Source organism: Lontra canadensis, unplaced genomic scaffold (genome assembly GCF_010015895.1).
Source record: "Lontra canadensis isolate GAN:19392208 unplaced genomic scaffold, GSC_riverotter_1.0 scaffold82, whole genome shotgun sequence".
NCBI lineage: Eukaryota > Metazoa > Chordata > Mammalia > Carnivora > Mustelidae > Lontra > Lontra canadensis.
In genome coordinates this window covers 9,215,576-9,232,459 of record NW_022631076.1, presented here as the reverse complement: position 1 = coordinate 9,232,459, position 16,884 = coordinate 9,215,576, and the positions used below count along the sequence as shown (strand labels likewise).

The window sequence follows — 16,884 nt, the reverse complement described above, 5'->3', positions numbered from 1 at the left end:
GGGATCCTGAAAACATAAGCTCCTCTTGCTGGCTCTCTCAGCTTAGCCAGCAGCCCAGCATCTGGGCAATTTCCCATCCGGAATTTGCTGTGAATGGGAAACCGAGCCAGGAGGGGACCCCGAAACACAGGTGGGAGGGGAGCACCATAAGCCCTTGAGAGAGCATTCCTGTATTTCCCTGGCCTTCCCCTGGCCTGAGGATTCATTCACCCTGTACATCCTCATTCCTTTTACCTTAAAAATAGAGCAGAGCTTCTAGGTACTCACCCCAAAGAATCAAAAACAGGGACTCGGATGTTACCCCTGTGTTGCCAGCAGCACTACTCACAAGAGCCGCAAGCAGACACAGCCCACATGTCCCTGGATGCATGACGGATATACAAAACGGGGTCTCCGTGAACACTATGTTACTGTAATACGACGTAGGATGTGGAATTCTGACACGTGCTCCCCCATGAATGAATCTGGAAAACATTATCCTAAGCGAAAGAAACCAGTCACAAAAGAATAAATGTTGTATGATTCCGCGTCTGTGAGGTCCTCAGAACAGACAGATCTGAGGAGCCAGAAGGGAAAGCAGCGGTTGCCAGGGCCTGAGATGAGGGGAGTGGGAGTTGGAGTTGAATAGGCACAGAGTTTCTGCTTGGGATGCTGGAGAGTTCTGGAAATACAGCGATGATGCTTCTCCAACATTGTGAATACACTTAATGCCACAGAACTGTGCGCTTAAAAATGGTTACAGTGGTACGTTTATGTTATGTGTATTTTACCACCATTTAAAAAAAATGGAGTGTGGGTGTCTGACTGAGCGCTTTATCCCGAGAGCTGAGGAGACGGAGAAGGTGGACAGCACCCCCTTCCCACTCCCTCCTCCTTCTTCTCTGCTAAGGAGGTAAAGTGCCCTGGTTGGGACTCATTCTGGAATGTACAGATGAGCCCAGGGGATATGTTAGCCTGGTTCCCTCTCGGGAAGTAGAGTTCCTGGACGGATGAGAACGGTCGTCCCTGGGGAGAGTGACACAGGAGGAAGGAGGGCCCAGCAAAGGGGTGTTATGGATCTGGTCCCCACTGTGGGCAGCTGGGCTCCGTGCCCTGGGACCTGCTGAGGGACCACGAAGAACACACCTTGGTGGTTGTGAGAGACCGAGGAGGGAGTGTCTGTCGGGGGGCCGCCCCAGGAGCCGTTAGCGCCTCGCCCTCTGCCAGGGCACAGGGGCCAGGCTCCAGGGGGGCCCTGCTGGTTTCTGCCAGAGTGTGTCCGAGGAACCCTGGGCAGATGTGTTCGGGGCAGCTGAGGGGAGATGCTGTCGGCCTCACCGTGTGACTCTGATGGGAACAGGAGGGCCACCACGAGGATGTGAGGACACACAAGGCATCCAAAAGTGACCACTGGGGGAGTCCTCTGTTTCCCTCTGGGCACCCAACTTGGGCAGACTGGGAATGGGTCTCATGGCCTGTCCCTTTCTGCAGTGATCATGGATCCCAGGATCCCTCACAGGACTGTGGTGTGACCTGGTGTGGGGCCTGCGGGAGCCTGGGAGAGCCCAGCAGAGCAGGCCGGAGCGGCTGCCACTGCAGGCAGAACCAGGCCCTTGATCCTCCTGGAAACACTCCTGTCTAGTTCTTGCAAAGCCCAGTCCTCCACCTGTCCCTGGAAAGTATGCCAGGAGGCCCTTGATAAGATCTTAAGTCTTCGAGGAATAATGGGCATGGCCTTAGACACTGGCTTTTCCTGTGGGCAGCTCCTTTTTCAACCCTCTCTGGACATCAGCCTTATCTCCCCTACCCCCCGGAGGCCGGCCATCTGCCCAGCGCCGGACAGAGAGCTAGGCACAGAGCCCAGCCCGCTAGAGCCTGTAGCCTGGTGGGGAGTAAGAGGCACACACCCTGCTTGAAGCATCCACTGGGCTTTGAAGGGTAGTGGAGAATGGGAAGTGGGAGACATCCTGAGGGCCTGAGCAGGCTGCCAGGAGGTGGGATGAAGAGGCAGTGGGGGGTAGGGGCGCCTGGACCTGTGCTGTGCAAACTTGAGCCAGTTACCTAACCTCTCTGAACCTCAGTTTTCACTTCTAAGTAGTGTATTTATACCAGTTTCATGGTGTTATCATGAGGGGTAAGTGGCAAAAGGCATGTAAATTGCTGAGAACAGTGGCTGGCACATGATATGGGCCCAGGGCACGTGAGCCATTCCTGTTATTAGAAATCAGAGTATCCATGCCCATGGGCCAAGGTGGGGTGGAGCCTTTGTCCAGTAGCCCAGTCTGAGAGCAGGGGCTTGTGCTGGTTGCCAGATGGCCTCTGAGACATTGTTCTAACATTGTGTGAGTGTAAGGACGTCTAGATTTTGTAGGCAGAGGGAAGGGAACATGTCTCTGGGTGAGGGGCACAGTGTGAGCAAAAGCAGAGGCCAAGAGAGCATCACATGTTCGTTTTCTATGACCTTGTAACAAACTGCTACAAACTTGGCAACTTAAACCAATACCTGCTTATTATCTCACAGTTCTAAAAGTCAGAAGGCCCGCTCAGTAAGTCATGAGACAACCCCAAGTGTCAGCCAGGCGGAGTTCTCATTTGGAGACTGGCGGGCCAAGTCTGCTCCCAGGCTCATCGATTGCTGGCAGAAATCACTTGCTTGCGGTTGTAGGACTGGGGTGCCCTTCTCCTTGCTGGTCATTGACCAGGGATTTCTTCTCTTGATCCCGGGATGCTGTGTGCTTTCTTTGCACCCGCTCCTTCTTCAAACCAGCAACCTTTCTCATGCTTTGAATCTCTGTCTCTACCTCCCGTCCCAGTTTTAAGGATCTCATGGCACTGCATGAGGCCTTCCTGAATAGTCATTTTAAGGTTTGCTGATTGGGAATTTAATTATATTTGTAAAATCCCTTCCTAGGAGTAGCTAGATTAGTGTTTGATTGAGTAACTGGGAGAAGGTGTACACCCAGAACCTTCTTAGGGTTCTGCCTACCACATGTGGCATGTGGCCAGGAGAAGAAGTAGGGTAGGAGGGGGTCGTGGGCAACCTTTGGAGCAGGAGGGGTAAGGTGGGCCTTGGTGGTAGGCCCTGGTGGGAAGGCTGTAAGCCTGCTGTAGGCCTTGAATGGCAGGTGGATGAAGGGGCCTCCAGGGACATCCCCACCTTCACCTCCCCTCATGGCGCTACACCACTCGGCGTGCTTCTCCCCAGTCCGAGCCAACTCCCTGTAGACCCGCCACCACCCTCTGAGGAGGGCACCCAGGACCGAAACTTTGGACTCTTCCTTCTGGGTCAGGTGGACATACCCAGGAGCCCCGGGGCTGCAGAGCTCAGGAACCCAGAATCAGCACCACACGGTTTCTCGGCAACAGACCTGGCGCCCTGTGGAGGCTGGGAAACGCAGCCGAATGCCAAAATATGAGCCAGGAAATCAGTTGAGGAATGTGTGTGTCCCCCTGGGCAGCTCTTCTTCCCCACCACCAGCACCAACTTCAGAAAAGCCAGGAGATGGTCCTGGGGAGTCCATATTCATGGTCTCAGCAGCATTTCCGGAGCCCAGTGCCCTCTTCTGGATCCATTACAGTTGAAAACTCAACAAACCCTTGATAGCTGGTGAATAGCTATGTTCCCAAAAAGATCTCAGTAATCTAAGGTCTTGAAATTCAAATGCTCCTTTCAATATTTGAGTACCTTACCTTTATTATGCACAGTCACTTCCTGGATACATGCAGTCCCTTGTGGTCCCAGAGCCCTGTGCGCTCCTTGTGTATCTGCTGGGGGTTGTTTGGTAGACCACTCTACTCGTTCTGATGATGAAACCCCACGCAGGCTGGGCTTTCTCCTGCTTGAATGCAGTCCCCCAGGGAAAGCAGCCATTTTCTGATGATGTAAGGGACACCAGATAAGCCTTGAAACCACTTCCCATCTAGCCTAGAGCCTGTCAGAAGGAAGGGGAGGGTCTCTGATGGGAAAGGACCTAGAGGTGAGAAGGGTTCCAGTTCTCCCCACTTCAAGGTAGGGTCCAGTGGGGGCTTTGAGGGATAGGAGTGGGCTCCTGCGATGGCTGGGTTGACCCAGTCCGGTCAGGGAAGGATGGCGATTCTGTGGGTGGCCATCAGCGGGTAACCCTGGAATGCCAGCCACGTTATGCCAGGCCAGCATGGAGAGAGGGCCTGAGGGCTCATGGGAGAGCCACGTGCCTATGAGGGCTGACCAGATGGCGCCATTGGCTGGCCCATGCTCTCCCAGACTCTTCATACTCTGTCATTAAAAACCAGTCATGTCCTTCCGTGACCAAGCGTAGTGTGTCCTGAGGAGCCGCAGCATAACAAGGCTGCAAAGTTATATGTAGACCATCAAGGTCTGCAGGCTTCACCTGATTTAGGGGGCTGTGTGGTGTCCCAAGAGAAAGCATTTCTTTAGAAGGAGGCCCCGTAGGGGGTTTGTGTCTGGAGACCCTGGTATGTCCCCGTGCTTAGGTCCGGGCTGTCAAAGCCTGTGGTCTGTTTCTTTCTGTTTTGTGGTAGACTTGGCTAACCCCAGGTGGGGAAGCGGGGCCTGGTGGGAAGGCTGGGTCTGCCTCCTACAGAACCCCAGGTGGTAAGGCCCAGGTGTGGGCGAATGCCCAACGCTGCACAAGTACTGCGTGGGCCCCTTAGGCGCGCTGCCTGCCTACTCTGGGCCTCAGCTTCCCTCCACGTTGTACCACAGTCTTCACCCTGCAGGCAAGCTGGTGCGCCACTGACATCTGTGGGTTGCTGGGAGGCTGGAAGGCTGGGATGGAGGAGAGGACATCCCAGGAGCGCCCTGGGGAGTGGTTCTCAACTGGGCGTCATCCGCACCTCCCTCCAGCTGCGTCTCACCCCGTGCGCTCTTCTGTCTCCTGCAGCACCCGCCCCCCGCGCAGCCCCTAAGCTGGAGGGATGGAGAACTCCTCCGCTGCGTCCGCCTCATCCGAGGCTGGGAGCAGCCGCTCCCAGGAGATCGAGGAGCTGGAGCGCTTCATTGACAGCTACGTGCTCGAGTACCAGGTGCAGGGGCTGCTGGCCGACAAGACGGAGGGGGACGGCGAGAGCGAGCAGACGCAGTCGCACATCTCCCAGGTGAGTGCCGGTGGGGCCTGGGCAGGTGCAGGGTCCAGTGCAGGGGGTGGGGAACCCTAAATCCAGGGAGCATCTAGCCTGGCCCTTGATTGCTGAGGCACGGCTGGCCCCAGGTGGCAGAGCCTGGGATCCAGGCAGGGAGTCCCTCGGCTCCACTGCACCTCCATCCTACCCCACTGGGCCGCTGGGGCCCGGCCAGACTCAAAATTCATTGGACACAGATTTATTGAGAGCCTGCTATGTGCTAGGCACAGTTCCTTGTCCTCCACAAGCTTGTGTTCTAGGAGACATCTGGAGATTGTGGCTTCTCCAGCATGCACATCACAAAAGGCTGTAACTTGGGAACATTTTCTCTGATTTCAAATACAGGCCGTTGTTGGCAGCCAAAGAGCTGGTCTCAGGCACTCATGGGGGGCTCTGTGTGCCGGCCCTACATAGGTGCCCGAGGCATTCTGAGCAGAGTGTCATCTGGCCATGGGCTAGTCTGCAGCAGCCCTGGGCTTGGGTGGAAAACAGACTTGCTGACTGTGGGCCAAGATTTGGAAACCTCAAGTTCTCAAGAGTAAAGTGTGACCCCATTAGGGGTTGTGGTGATGCATCTTTCCTTAATACTGCAAATCCCCAGGAGATATTGCTTCAAGAGTTGGTTCCAAAGGTCCTTCTAGCTGTCTGGTGTATGACTTCGGGCAAACCTCTCAGCTTCTCTGAGTCTTGATTTTCTTAGTGGGTGAATAGGGATTATCCTGTTGCCTCAGGAATATTAGAAGGTAAAAGCTACGGAAAAGCAGGGTGTTTTCTGCACAAGGAGACACAGGATGCATTTCTTCTCCTGTTTAGGATCTGGATCTTGGGTGTTCACGTCTTGCTCTTGTTGTCCTACCTCAAGCCGGGTCTCCTCTGACCAATAGAGGGGGACCACCTGGGTACCCTGCTTTGGAGAAAAAGCCAGAGTGCAACTAGCGGGCTCACTGTCTGGATGGGCAGAAGACCCAGACCCTCTGGCCATTCAGAAAGCCAGAGGAAACCCGGAACTCGTGACCGGGGGTCAACCTGGGACATTTGGAAGCCATAATGATCCTACACCTTACCCCACAAGGGCAGGGAAGAGAAAAACTGGTGCTGAGAGAGAAGTGATGCTTTCCTCTGTGTCTTTAAAGTTCTAAAGTTGCTCTACAAGCATGTATCTAGCATCTCCCATGTGTCCGACACCATTCTGGGGCTGGGTATCTGCGGGCAAGCAAAAGAGGCATAAAGTTCTGACCTCATGGGCCTTACATTCTAGGGATGGGTAACAATTGCTGTGCAGAAAAATAAATTAAGAAAACAAAATAGGGAGTGATGAGCACGAGGAGGGGTTTGTAGTTTTAAGTAGGAATATAAGGGAAGATGTCACTGAAGTAGGTGAGGGGCTAGCAAAGGCACAGCTAGAGGAGTATCCAGGGGCAGCAAGGCGACCAAGGTGCAGAGCAAAAGGGAGAGCCAGAGGGGATGAGTCAGGGAGAAAAGGGGGTCACGTTGATAACAAGTGCAGGCGCCGAACCGGGGGGGGTCTGCTGGCACTGAGCAGGCCAGGTTGGGAGGAGGGACCCATCAGAGACCAGGAGGGAGGCGGAAGGAAAACCAGGTGGGATGGAGTGCTGGGAGCCCCAGCGAGGATGTGTTCAAGGAGATGGGGGGCAGGTTAGCTGTGTCCACAGCAGCTGCTGGGCCATGGAAGAGGAAGACCGAGAAGGACCTGACAAGCTATGGGGGCTCATGAGGGGACCCTGCCTAGAGAGGTGCCCATCAAGGGGCAGGGGCTAACGTTCAGGAGATGGGTTGCAGACGGGGAGGGTAATATGGATCCTCTATGTATTACAGGGGTGTCTCTGTAAAGGGGAAAGATCTGGTATTTCGGGAAGCGAGGTCAAAACGGGAGCATCTACAATATGTCGTGCATGGATGGGAGTGGTCTGGGGCAGAGGGAAGGCTCTGTGGAGCTGTGGCCTTGAGTAGAGGAGAAGGCTTGACCTTGGCTCAGGTCCCCAGCGGCTCACCCACGATCACAGAGGGGGGCTTTTCCAGGCTTGTAGCCTTGCTTCCAGAATGACTCCCCCATTGTGCAACATAGCCGTGAGTTTCTCCAGCTATTTTCAGCCGCGATGGCGCAGGTACAGGTGCAGAGTTACAGAACTGAATTTAACTGGGGCTGAGGTTTCTCTGGGCAGTGACGCTGGAGGGAAAGAAGGGCGGGGGGCAGGGATGGAAGGAGTCAGGACAGTGCATTCCCTGACACTGAGCCAGGTGAGGACAGGAGTTAGGACCCAAGGCAGAGATAGCTGCTGAAGGGTGGTGGGTCAGTGGACTGGGGGTCCCAGGGAGTTGGTGAGTGGCTAGAGTCCTGCAGGAGTGAACAGCAAAAGGGAGTGCCCAGGAGTGAGCGTTTGGAGTCCAGGGCAGGAGGTACAACAGCTGACAGTGAAAGGCTGGGCACGAGCGTGGAGGTGTTGAGCGGAGGAGATCAAGAGGAGGGCCAGGGAGCTGATTGGCAGGGCAGAGAAGCCACTGTCACTGATATCAACATGTGCCAGAAAAGGTGGCCGCCATCCAGAAGAACAGCCTTAAGCAGTACAGAAACTGAGGCGGGGGTGGGTGACCGGGGGTCTACAGGTGATTGCACGGAGCGGGTGCCTTGTCTGAGGGGGTGTTAGTTTCAACCGCCTTTATCGTACACTTAGCAGTATCATCCCCTGGAGTGGCCGGGAGGGGGGACGGGCTCAGACTAGACTGGACCATTTCCAAGGGAAATGAATCTCTTTGGGTCGTGGAGGGCAGGAAGGGGAGGGAATTAGGTGGACGGACTCTTGCATACTCCAAGCCCCGTGGATGGGGCGCGGGTCTGGCTGGCCCATGCTGCCCGCCTCCCAGACCGTTGTGGCCTCCCGCGGCCTACAGCCGGATCCTCTTTGGAGACTCCTCCTCGTGAGGTAGGCTCTTCTCATAGGAGGAGTGTCCAAAGATGCCATGAAGCTTTACCCCAGAGGAATACCTGACCCATGGTAGAATTTCTGTTCCCACAGTAGCCACTGGGGAGAAAATTCTGGAGGCAGGGCCCCTCCTGGTATCTCTGGCCTCCCTGTGCTCTCTCGCTCTGGGCCTTGCCCTTGTGGCTCCTGCTTCTGGGAGAGGTCGGGCCTGACCATGCTTGGATGTCCACATCTGCAGCGGCTTTCAAACAGATGTTTGTTGGGAGGCTGTGTGGAAAACATGGCCACTTGCAACATCCGATGTGTTCCTTAAACTTCCTGCAATCTCTGAAATTCCCTGGAAGAATGGGAACACCTGGCAAGAGCCCGGGCTCTGCCTGTGTGCTGATGGCCAAGGAGGGATGTTTTAACCCGATGCCCACCAAGCCCACTACCAGACGCTCGCAGACACAGCTGGGGCGGAGACTCCAGAGGAAGGGCAGCAGTGGACAGCTCTCGGCAAGGCTGGGGTTAGATGTATTTATATAGCACACTCTTTTTAAAAAAAATAAAGTCTCTGTTGACACAGATTTAAGGGAAGTCTTTCTGCTAGAGCCTTTTTGCTTTTTCTTATTTAACCTGATGACTATTTTAAATGGAAGTGAAGAACCCAAAAAAAAAAAAAAAAAACCCTCAGAGAATGTCCCCATCTGCCTGTCTGCGGTGGTGTTTTGATGTCTCTGGGAGAGGAAAATTGTGAAGAATCTTGGAAACGTTGAGAAAACTTGACAGAGTGGAGAATAATGTTGCTTTTCAGTTGGTGAGATCATTTTTTTTAGGATATGAGAGATCATGGTTGGCCCGCAGAAGAAAATGCCTCATGAAGCTTGTACAGTTGTGTTCTCCCTCTCCCGTCCTTTAGCAACAAGTAGGAAGAAAGATGGATGGACAGATGGAAAGATCAATGAATGAATGGAAAGAGATTAGATAGAGAAGATAGATAGATAGATAGATAGATAGGGTGAGTGAGCCAGTGAACTTCCTTTTCTTTAGATGAGTAACCAAGAGAATGTATGTTCTACATTTCCCAATGTTTTTGGGATACCGTATTTAAAATTATGGGGCGCCTGGGTGGCTCAGTGGGTTAAGCCTCTGCCTTTGGCTCAGGTCATGATCCCGGGGTCCTGGGATTGAGCCCCGCATCAGGCTCTCTGCACAGTGGGGAGACTGCTTCCCCCTCTCTCTCTCTCTGTCTACTTGTGATCTCTGTCAAATAAATAAATAAAATCTTAAAAAATAAATAAAATAAAATAAAATTTCATGCCCCCCCATATACATATCAGGAGTGCCTGCCCTCCAGTGGATTCCAAGTCCATAAGGCACGTCCTGAAAGTTGTCTTCCCTCTGTCTTTGAGAGAACGGAGGATAATAGCCCTATTCCACAGGAGAGAAGCCTGCTGGAGGACAGAGGTGGGAAGGGACCAAACCACCTGCTTCATTGTGGCTGAGCTGGGCCCCAGTCCTTCCCTCCCCACTTCTGGCCACCTGCCTTGAGCTCCACTGTCGAATGCATAGAACGTAAGAACATTGTAAAGAGCAGATACACTTAATGAAAGTATATTTCCCCATAAATTCTTGGTCACAGGTGAAATGAACCAGTGAGGGTGAAAAGAACTTCCTGTGGTCCTTTTTGAGGATGTCAGGCACTTAAGGCTCCTAGGCTTTGTCTAAAATGCTGAGTGTCCTTCACAAGACCAGTGTAACCATGCGGATAAGAAAAATGGGATGCAAATATTCAGGTTGGCATGACTTCTCTCACTCACAGTGTTTTTCCTTCTCTTTCTCTTTGTGTTTTTCCTACACTCTGCCTTCCCTGTTCACTGTTCCCTCATCCCCCTTCTATCCCATTCCTTCGTTGCCTCCTGCCCTTTGCACCCACTCCCCTGCCGACTTTGCTCGGAGGAGGAAGCCCTCAGTGGTGGACCACCCATGAAAGGCTTAACTGAAGGAGTGAGTTGAAGGGGAATTGTGGGACGCTTGAGCATGGGGGCCTCAACTTCTTAGAGAGATGATTCATTTTTACTTACATGAGTACTCTACGCATAGTTCTTAGGATATACAAGAATTCTAATATTAGCAATAAAATCTCCCTTAGCTGCTACCTCTTACCACTGCCTTGATTGGTGAGTGAACTTTATCCTTTTTCATGCTTTTACCAACCTATATATAACATAGGACTTATAGAAGTACATTATTTCAAAATCATAAGTCAGGGATGCCTGGGTGGCTCAGTCGGTTAAGCGTATGCCTTCGGCTCAGGCCATGATCTCAGGGTCCTGGGATCGGGTCCCGCATCAGGCTCCTTGCTCAGCAGGGAGCCTGCTTCTCCCTCTCCCTCCGCCTGCTGCTCCCTCTGCTTGTGTGTTCTCTCTCCCTGACAAATAAATAAATTTTTTTTAAATCACTAATCATAGCCAATAAATATATTGTTCAATAACCTACATCTTTTACCTTGCTGTATGCCCCAGGGATTCTTCCAGCCTTGTACACCCACGGTATTCTGTTTAATGGCTACATCGTAGTCTGTGCCATGGATGTCCCATAGTTACATGCACCTGCTGAGGGGGATTCAGAGAACTTCTGAGTTTTCCCCTGGAAATGTAAGATATGTCAACGAATGTTACAGAACGTGCCTCCTCCTGCACATGTAAGAGTGTTTATTTAGGTAGATGCTGAGAAATAGAATCATTTTTAATAGCTATTGTCAGATTGTTTCCTAGAATGTTCTGTTTCTCATGCCACCGCTGGTGTATTGAGACAGATCATCTCTTGGCCTCTTAATTTGCATTTTCTTGGGGTCTAGTGAAGTTGCGCCCTTTTTAGTCTGATTACCTGTCATTTTTTAATGAGTTGGAATTTTATTTTACTTTTAAAACAACAATTGGAAAAACAGAGGTAATCAGGAAACAGAGGAAGAAACCCACCATGACTTTGTGATACAACTAATGTTATTTTGGGTACTGTTTTTTCTTTATGTACCTTTTACAGTGTTGAACTCGCATACCTGTAATTTATAGCATAGTCACTTTTTTAGCATGATCTAGACATCGTTTGGTGGGTTGTGACACAAAGTATAATTGTTTTAAATCTGCCTCTGCGAATCACTATTGGTTTAAGAGTGAAGTATAATTAGAGCTAAGGTTTTGTTCACTCAAGCCCTGTTCTAGGCTCTGGGGATAAACTCAAGAACAGAATGAACCATAATCCCTGCCCGCCCCCATCTCTCAGGCTTCCTTTCGAATGGAGAAAGACCGATGACAGACCAAGAAGGAAATAGGATGGTAGAAGGTGTTCTACACCTGAGTGGGCAGGAGAGGGGATAGCGCTGGGCTGTCCCAGGGAGCTTACTCAGACTTTAGAGCAAAGACTTGAAGAAAGTAAGAAAATGAGGGCACGTGGGAACCAGTGTTCCAGGCAAAGGGAATGTTGAGGGCCCAGCTCTGGTGTGGGAGCATGTCCTGCTTCGAGGAACAGCTTGGGGTCCATTCTGGCTGGAGCAGAGAGAGCAAGGGAGAGTGTCATAGAAGAGGCAGATCTGCAGGGCCTTTCTCTCCCTGGTGTGGACTCTGGCATTTTCTCTAGTGAGATGGAATGGTGCTAAAGGGCTTTGAGCAGAGGACAGGTATGGTATGACTGACTACATAGGGTCACTCGGGAGGCTGTGAGGAGAAGAGGCTATGGAAGGAGCTGGCAGTGGGGAGTGGCCAGGAAAGGAAGCCGGGAGACCAGGAAGCTGTTAGGCTGGTGCAGGCAAGAGGTGATGGTGGCTTGGAGCAGTGAGGTCACTGTGCAGGTGGTAAGGGGCAGTCTTGTTATACCTTAAAAGTACAGATAACATGATTTTCTGATGAATAACCTTGAGGATTTTAGCCTGCGTAACTGGAGGAATAGACTTTGCAGAAATGAGAGATATATAGGAGACCCCAAGAATAGCTTTGGGGAGCAAAGGTCAAGAGTCGAGTTTTGGAACATGAAACGTTTAAGATAGCATTAACGAATTGGTGGAGATGCCAGTGAAGCAGGTGGGTGTGCAGAGGTGGTGTTCAGAGGATAGGAATGACCTGGAGACTTATATCTGTCAATAGCAGCATACGGATGGCATCTTAAGCCCAGGAATGAGCTTAGAGAAGAGGGTCTAAGATTGAGCCCTAGGAGACCGAGGAGATGAGTAGTAACTAACAGAGACACTGAAATTTGTCCATGTTAACTCATTTGCTCTTCGCAAAAATTCTGTGAAGATACCGTTATCATTACCAGTTTACAGGGGAGGAAACTAAGGCACAGAGAGGTTAAATAAGCAGACCAAGGTCACACAGCAAGTGTGTGGCCAGTCTGAGGTCTGAGCCAGGTGGTCTTACTCCAGTTGTCATCCACTTAACCTCTCTCCTATTGGTAGTTCCTGTTCATTATTGTGGGGAGGGGGGACAGGAATTGAGTCTTAGGGATAAGGTGGCTTGTCCAAGTTCAGAGAGTAATAGAAGCAGGAGTGAGAACTCAAGATTCACTGCGTCAAGAACTCGAGCTCCTAATCACTACATTATGCTGCCTCTACAACAGGAAAGTTTGTTTTTTGTTTTTTGTTTTTTTCCTTTTTAAGACACGTGCATAAAGCCTTTGTTCCTCTCTCAAATCTCAGCCCTAGGGCAGTGCCTCCTCCCTCTCACACACAAGGCTTTCCTGGAGCATCACAGGGATGGAGAGTGGGCTGCCCACCAGTCTCTGCTCCCACCTCCCCTTCTTGTTTCTCCTCTCCGTGCACAAGGAGCCCTCAAACTCTTCCCTGGGTGGTCCTACCACCCCCTTGATTAAGAAACCCTGAATAAGATGACTTTTAAAATGATTTTTCACTTTGAAATAAATACAGACATAAATAAAAATGTCAACAATAGTACCAAGAATCCCTGACTATCCTTCACCTGGAGTATCCGATTTTCATATTTTACCACTTTGCTTCCTGCCTCTCACTTCTCTCAAGAGAAAGAGAGAGAAAGAGATTCTCTAAAGGGATTCTTTTTTTATGTATTTGAGAGTAAGGTGCAGACTCTCCTTTATTGCTAAACACTTCAATGTGTATTTTCTAGGAACAGGGACATTCTTTTACATAGTCATAGTATAGGAAATAAACACTGAAACAGTATTATTATTTAATGCGTAGACTTTATATTTCACCAGTTTTCCCAGTAATATCCTTTATAGCAAAAAAAGAAGGAAGGAAGGGAAGGAAGGAAGAAAGGAAAGGAGGAAACAAGGGAAAGGAAAAAAGGAAGGGAAGAAGGAAGAAATTGTAGGTTCCTCAAAAATTAAACATAGAATTACCATGTGATGCTGCAATTCTACTTCTGGATATATACCCCCGAAGAATTCAAAACAAGGACATGGACAGATATTTATACACCCATATTCATAGCAGCATTATTCACAATAGCCAAAAGGTGGAAATAACCCAAGTGCCCATCAGTAGATGACTGGGTAAACCAACTGCGGTCTGTCCATACAATGAAAGAGTATTGAGGCTCAAGAAGAACAGGAAATCCTGTGACATGTGCAACACAGATGAACCTCGAGGACTTTATGCTCAGTGAAATAAGCCACACACAAAAGGATAGCTAATATGATTCCACTTGATGAGACACTGAGAATAGCAAAGCTCGCAGAGAATGAAAGCAGGAGAGTGGAATGGGTGGCAGGGGTTGGGAGGGCAAGAGTAGGGGGTTAGGGTTTGATGGGGACAGAGTTTCAGGTTGAGATGATAAAGTTAAGTCCTGGAGATGGGGCGCCTGGGTGGCTCAGTCGGTTGAGCGTCTGCCTTTGGCTCAGATCATGATCCCAGGGTCCTGGGATTGAGTCCCACATGGGGCTCCCTGCTCACCAGGGAGTCTGCTTCTCTCTCTGCACACACCCCCCCCACCCCGCTCCTGCTCACTCTCTCTCAAAAAATAAATAAAATCTTCAAAAAAAAAGGAAAGAAAAAGTCCTGGAGATAGATGGTGGTGACAGCTGCAGGATAATGTGAATGAACTTAATGCCACTGAAATACACTCTTGAAAATGGTACATTTTATGTTCTGTATATTTTTCTATAATAAAAAAATTTCTAGTTCAGTGTCTAATCCAAGATCACACATTACATTTAGTATCCAACACTTTTATTGGCTCTTTGAATTAAAAGCTATTTATGCCTTTACTCATTCTGCCACTTTTTGGCTGTGTAACCCTGGGCACGTTATCAGCCATGCTATGCCTCAAATCCTGTATTTGAAAGTGGGTATACGAAAGGTGCCTCGATGGCTATGAGGAGTAAATGTTAACATATGTCATAGGCTAGATGTAAATGAAATCTAGATACATTGTGACAAACTCATTTTTGTTATACACACGCTCGCCACACATAGCCTTTCACTTGCCTTTCATTTTGCCCAGGATTCCTTTTGTCACACCAAGTATAGTCTAAAACTCCTATCTTGGCATTTGATCAACTTGGAATGTGCTGTTGACAGTGTGAGGCAGACATCAAGGGTCATTTTTCCTCACTTTCCTCCAGTTGTCTCAATCCTAGTGTTCATTGATGATCTCTCCTTTCCCCTGACTGGAAACACTAGCCTCATCATAATATAATCTAGGATCTGAATTCCCATTTATACACCTGTAGGTGCATGGATGCAGTTTTGCCATTTGTCTCTTTGTCTCGTCCTGTACTGAGTCAATTTGCTGGTTTGGCTCAAGCCTTGTAATGTACTTGGATATCGGGAAGTGCAGTCCCTGGGGGGCTTCATACCCCTGAAAAGTATACCCTCAGCACCACCCCCACTCTGTGCTTTTCCTCCCCCAGGGCCCCATGGGTTCCCCCTGTCTTTTACCAAGTCGGATCCTAAAATACTGTCCCTCCTGGGATGCAGAAGACAAGATAGCAGGTTATTTTTTTTATTATGAGTTTTTTAAGTTTATTGCTTAAGATTAGTAAGTGATCTCTACACCCAATGTGGAGCTTGATCTTGTAACCCTGAAATGAAGAGTCACCTGCTCCCCTAGCCAAGCCAGCCAGGTGCTCCTGCTGTGAGATAATTTAGTTGTGCCCATAAGAGCGAAGAGTAACAGAATAAGCATCTATTTTGGGTATAGAATAAGCATCTGTACTCCCCTGTTTATGAAGTCTTCACCCTGTGCCATCTGTGTTTCAGGTTTTTAAAGTAAGAAATAAATCATAGCAGCGGGCTGGAGGCCCCACACCACTCTCACGAATTCGATGTTCATCGTTTCCATATAGGAAAATGTCCCACTTTTCCTGCCTTCTTGTGTTCAGTGACCTTCTCAGGAGGACACCACCTCTTTCCCCAGAGGACTTGCTCCTAGCAGTAAACCGGTTTTCCTTGAAGGAGAAACTCTCTAGTGTGGAATCAGGCGGCAGGGGATGGGCCAGCTGGGCCTGCTCTCCAGGCAGAATCTTTTCTCTGTTCTAGAATCATCTCAGACAGATAAGGACAAATTTGGGGAAGGTCTGCGTCTGGAGATTTTTCTAGGTGATTGTTCCGAAAAGGGGAGGGGGAGGCAGTGGGTTGGGGCTAGGGCCTAGGAGCAATCCCAGCAGAGATGGGGAGGAGCTTTGGAGTGGGAAAGGGAGAGTTCCCAATGGGCTTTAGGGAGCGAGGAAGGAACCCTCATCCCTGCTGGTGGTGATCCCAGCCGTCCCGGGACTGCTGCTCCTTCAGGCGCTGGAGCTTGGTGCCTGCTGGAGCTGGGTGCTTTGTGAGCCCAGCCCCGTGGGCACAGCTTTGTGGGATAAGTGCAGGGTTTCACGCTGAATTCCTTCCGGGGTGAGGGGCTGGGGGCAGGAAAGCTATGCCCAGCTGGACCACAGTCCCTTCCACAACCACTTTGCCCAGGGACCTGCCTCTCTCCAGCCCTGACTGGGTCTCTGGGGTGGGTTTCTGCAGGCTTGACCACCTTGCTTGCTCTCCCTCACACGGAGCAGCCCCTCTGCTTGCTGCCTGTCTGTACCACACTCCCAGATCCATTTCTTCATTTCCGTCTTTGCCTCCACTGCCAGTGGGAACCTGGATGCTGGACCCAAGCCTCCTGCCCCGCTTCCCACCCTGCCCCGACCCGGGCTAGTTAGCCTTCCCTGACATGGCTCTGATGACGTCCTTCCCTAGCAAGGTCACCCCCCTTCTTCTGACCCTGTCTACCGGAAAAGTCTCTGAGTGCCTTGACCAGAGAGTCGTGCTTGCTGCCATCAGCCTCTGAGCTGGCGGCTGTCCCACTGCTTATGTCCACGTCCAGGCTCGTTCTTCTCCGGGAATCCCCACTTGCCCATTTTCCTTCCCCGCACCCACCCCCCCAGCCGCCTGCCAAGGGCACGCTCTTCCTCCTCTCAGTCTCGCCGTCCATGCGGCTATTATCGGAGGGCTCGCTTCTCCTGGGAAGGGAGGTGTTTATTGCAGGTCCCCCTCCAAAAGCGCCTGAGAAATGGCTTCTGGTGGGCGGATACTGAGTTAAGGATGGCTTTGACAAAGAAGGGACATCTCTCAGGAGCTCGGGACCCCTCTCTGATAGCCTAACCGGGGGGCCGAGTTTGCCTCCAGCAATGAGTGAAACCTTAGCCTTTTCTCTGCTTGCTTGGCAAGAGGAGCCATCATCCCCACCCTGCTTGCTCACCCCAGCAGTGTGCCCACCAACAAGTCACTGTTCCAGGAGATGTCACCCAGGTGCTCTGCAGCTGGGGATGAGGTGTTGGGGACACCTGGGTTGGGGGAAGCCTTTCTCCACAAGGCTGTCCTAGGATGGTGTGGAGGGCACGTGATCCCAGC

General features: G+C 50.8%; 1 protein-coding gene across 4 annotated transcripts in view; it reads left to right on the top strand.

The window, feature by feature from the left end:
- Positions 1-4,871: 4,871 nt before the first annotated feature.
- The window catches only part of CTIF (cap binding complex dependent translation initiation factor), a 208,803-nt gene continuing 196,790 nt past the window's right edge, over positions 4,872-16,884 (top strand). For 3 of the 4 annotated variants that reach the window (XM_032882550.1, XM_032882549.1, XM_032882548.1), the window contains exon 1: positions 4,872-5,076. In XM_032882550.1, the coding sequence (XP_032738441.1) occupies positions 4,897-5,076 (180 nt within the window). In that variant the 5' untranslated portion in view covers positions 4,872-4,896. Of the gene's footprint in view, positions 5,077-9,975; positions 10,032-16,884 lie in introns of those variants that run through there. The other variant, XM_032882551.1, reaches the window with a different exon arrangement.